Raw genomic sequence first — 4,035 nt, forward strand, 5'->3', positions numbered from 1 at the left:
GGGGGGGGGGGGAGCTACTAAAGGCAGTCCCAGTGGGGATGTGGAAAGATCAAAGCAACAAGGAGGGAGCTTGTGATGCAAATGAAATGTTTATGATGCTCATCAAAAAACCTCAGCTTTATGCACAGGAGACAAAGCTCCCTCATAAACAAAGAGAAGGTTGGGGGCTGGGGAGGCCTGTGAGTGGCCTAAGTGCTTACCTCCTGCTGATGACAAAGGCGGCAATGAGAATGACCACCAGCGCCACGCTGCCTGAAACGGAGACCAGGAGGACTGTGGAGTTGGCCCCATCTCCAATGATCCGGGAAGGCACTAGGAACAAGTGACATCAGGGTCACCTTCTCAGGTCTTTCAGGTCAAAAACTTGGGATTGGGCCATAGTTTCTAACTTTCGGGACCCATTTGGAAGGTTCCCAGCCTCTTTTCCCCTTGTGTCCAGTCAACAGCATTTCCTAATGGGCACCATGGGATGAAGACAATCTATTTTATAATTGTGGGAGGAAGGTGGCTTTCCTCTCCTGTCTTTATTTAACGCTGCGGCTTGCTGATTCCTTCCTTAGAAGCCGTTTTGAAATGTTCACTTCTACACTGTTTCCTTGTACTTAGGGTCCACCTAAGGACTTAATAACCACCCCTGACCATAACAACGCATCTCTGGAAACCCTGCCTAGAGCTGCCCAGTTCAAAGTCACTTCCCGGAGAGGCCATCCCACGCTCTACTCCTTTAGGTTCCTATTCGAAGGCACTTGTTTATTGGCTGTGGAGTGTTTTATTTCCCTTCATCGATTATGAATAACATGAATAAATAAATTGTGGATTAAAGTTATAGAGCCGATAACAACAACAACAACCCTTTAAAAAAACCATTTGACTAGGAGCTGACACTAAGGACTCAATCGAAAGTAAATGTCTGGAAAATAATGACGTACAGATGTGCTTGATACAATTGATAAATGGATTGTGATCAGAGCTGTAAGAGCCCTCAATAAAATTTAAACAGATGACTAGGAAAAAGGAAAAAGAAAATGTACAGCCCGATCTTTAATCTCCTCAGGGAGAAAAAAGCCCTGTCTTTCATACAGATTGGCTAGACAACCTTCAATTAGCAGCTTTGGTAATCCCATTTTCCATGGTTTTACTCGGGGCTCAAAACAAGGGGAAAAGAGACAGCATTTTTCATTCACATGAAAAGCAGGTCAGATACCATTTGGGGGGGGGGGGGGGGTAACTCACCCCTAACCAGTAGGTGGTTTTCTAGACTATAGACTGATGTTTCAAGCCAATGCTCCTGCCAACAAAATGTTTGCATGAACAACACATGCGGGTGCTTCCTCACGGGCCACCATCATGGGGTGGGTTCGCTATCTGGAGAAGAGCCTCAGAAGAAGAACTGGAGGGTGGACTGCCCACTGACCTGTGTTGGTGGTCACTTCCAGAGGCTCACTGAAGTCCCCATAGCCGGCTGCAGTCCGCGCACGCACATGGAAGACATAGGAAGTCAGAGGGTTCAAGCCTTTGATATCTGTGTTCCTGGCAGCCGTCCGGACAATTCGATAGCTTCGCTCATTCTGATCCTACAGGACAGGAAGGTAATACAACATGGGGTGGAGTGGGTGTAGGCGGCAGATTAAGCCCTGTGTTCCCTCTAGGCACAGAATGAAAAGGGGCCACACTCAGTCTGCTCGGGAGTTGAAGGTAAAACAGAGACAACACACTCACCCTCTCTTGACCCCACATTCGCTTCAATAGTGTAAGTACTACTGTTACTTTTCAAATGCCACAACTCACGCTCTCTGGACCCCACATTTGCTTCAATGGTGTAAGTACTACTGTTACTTTTCAAACGCCCAGACATCTGAGAATCAATTTCAAGGATGATCTTGTTGACATTGACCATATCCAGATCTATACTCATAGTCCTTTCTGAAAAGGAACGTTTAAAGATGGCTGGTGGTTTTTCTCACTCCACACCCCGCAACTTCGAGATAATGCCCGGAAAGCCCTTTGCCTTCTCTTTTTTGTCTAGGAAGTGTCAATAATGGCATAATCTAGTTTCAATGGGAAAGAATCCTGTCCCTTCCCTGCCTGTAATAAGGGAGCCAGTGCATGATTAGCTTTATAAAGAAAAGAGAAGGCACTTGTTCCCTGGCTAGACAACCTTGAATGCAAATAGCGCTCTTCAGAATTCCCTCCTTTAAGAGAGACAAGTTATTTGTAAAAAATAATGCCTCTCTACAACTTCAAGAGGCTGAAGAATGTAATTTTCCTTTCCTGATTTTCTATTAAAAGTCATCAAAACCCACACCTCCATTCTGAATAGAAGTGATCTACTTAAACAGATCATTCTTACAGGGACTCTGAGTCACTCTCATGATCTAAGACTCAGAGATTAGAACTTCTGAGCTATTCAATTTCCATTACTAGAAAGAAAGAAAGAAAGAAAGAAGGAAGGAAGGAAGGAAGGAAGAAAGGGATGTGTTCTTTCCTATTGTTCAAAATAACCCACTTAAGGCATATGATTCATCATTGGACTTGATTGGGAGAGCTAACTGTATTTGGTTGGGAGTCATTGGTATTCCAGGATTTGTGACTATCAAGACCTAAAGAGAGGAGAAAGAGGGGAGAGGAGAGGGAGGGAAGAGGGTGGGAGGGAAGATCTTGCTTGTCCAAGTCATACCTTCTCATAATATTTGACTTCATACTCCAAGATCACTCCATTGGGCCGATCTGGTTCCAACCAAGCCAAAGCAACACTGTATCTTGTCACTTCCTTAGCCTGGACCAAAGCAATGGATGATGGTGCTGTTGGAACACACACACAAAATAATGTAAGAAGTTCGACTTTCAAGACCAAAAAAAAAGGAAGGGAAGCCGGGGTAACCCGCAAGCCTCCCCAAGGGGTTTCCCGAAAACAATTCCGAAAGAAAAAGCCGGGGAAACAAAACCCCCCTCTCACCACACCCACGGCTATCCCCTCCTGGACCCCACTCCCCCATGTCCCGGGCTGTAGAGATAGTGGTCTCTGCATTTTGACTTTGCGCAAAGCATGAAGGGCTTGGGAAGATCTCCTGCTAAGTTCAAGAAGGCTGCGTCTTGTCCTACTTCCAGAGCACACTGGGTGCCATCCGCCAAGTTCACAGCCTTCAACAAAGCAAGAGAATCTGGGACTGTTTCTTGGGTGCAAAAGGAATGCTGGAAGCAAGCAATCACATACTTTCCCAAAGATCAATACACGTAGGGTTTAATTATAGCAATGAGATTTCCGTTTAAATGCAATCGCGCCATGATGGAAACACAAGTAAACAAAGGGTGGTCTCTGGCCATGGATGGCATTTGGCAACTATTTGACCACAGAGCTGAAATTCTGCTTTAGTCTGCTGAGCGGCAGGCCTCCCCAGCTTTCAGACTCAAAAGGACACAAATGTGACCCTGGGCCCGATGTGCGTTAGGGATGGGGAGGGGGGATGAGGATCGTGGTAGAGATCTAAAAAGCCACTGCCTACGAGTCGATGCCCACTCACAGGAAGTAGAAATGCCCCCTGTGCGTTTGTGAGACTGTAACTCTTTATGGGAGGAGAAAGCCCTGTCTTTGTCCTGTGGAGAGACTGGTGGTTTCGAACTGCTGACCTTGCAATTAGCAGCCCAACTCCATCACCAGTACATCACCAGAGCTCCCTCTCTAAGCCAGGATGCTGTTAGCTGTTAACAACACATGGCACAGACAGCCTCCAGGGAGAAAGCAAAGGGTCCGCCTTCTTGACATTTTCTATCTTTTCCACCAAAGCCAGGCTGTAGGACCAGAGATTTGGGGCATCTCCCCAAACGGAATGCATGTTTCTTTTTTCTGTCCTCGAACTAGAAACCTGTGAAACGTTACAGATGTAGGGATGAGAGGAAACCTTACAAAATGCCACTGCCAGCCCTCTTGTCTCCTTCAGTGCATATAGGACCAACAATCTTTACTGCAGAGGGGGACATGGGGACCGCTTCAAACCCAGTAGACCCAATCTGACAGGTCTACTAGTGGCCGGAAGC

General features: G+C 46.4%; 1 protein-coding gene across 2 annotated transcripts in view; it reads right to left on the reverse strand.

Moving 5' to 3' along the window:
- Positions 1-4,035, reverse strand: part of EPHA4 (EPH receptor A4) — a 158,982-nt gene that overhangs the window by 32,246 nt on the left and 122,701 nt on the right. For both annotated transcript variants that reach the window (XM_004701633.2, XM_004701634.2), the window contains exons 6-8: positions 2,678-2,802; positions 1,415-1,574; positions 201-312 (exon numbers count right to left, since the gene is read on the reverse strand). In XM_004701633.2, coding sequence (XP_004701690.1) covers positions 201-312; positions 1,415-1,574; positions 2,678-2,802 — 397 coding nt within the window. The remainder of the gene's footprint in view (positions 1-200; positions 313-1,414; positions 1,575-2,677; positions 2,803-4,035) is intronic.

This window comes from Echinops telfairi, unplaced genomic scaffold (genome assembly GCF_000313985.2).
Source record: "Echinops telfairi isolate 266 unplaced genomic scaffold, ASM31398v2 ScPeMD7_3;HRSCAF=10, whole genome shotgun sequence".
Classification (NCBI taxonomy): Eukaryota; Metazoa; Chordata; class Mammalia; order Afrosoricida; family Tenrecidae; genus Echinops; species Echinops telfairi.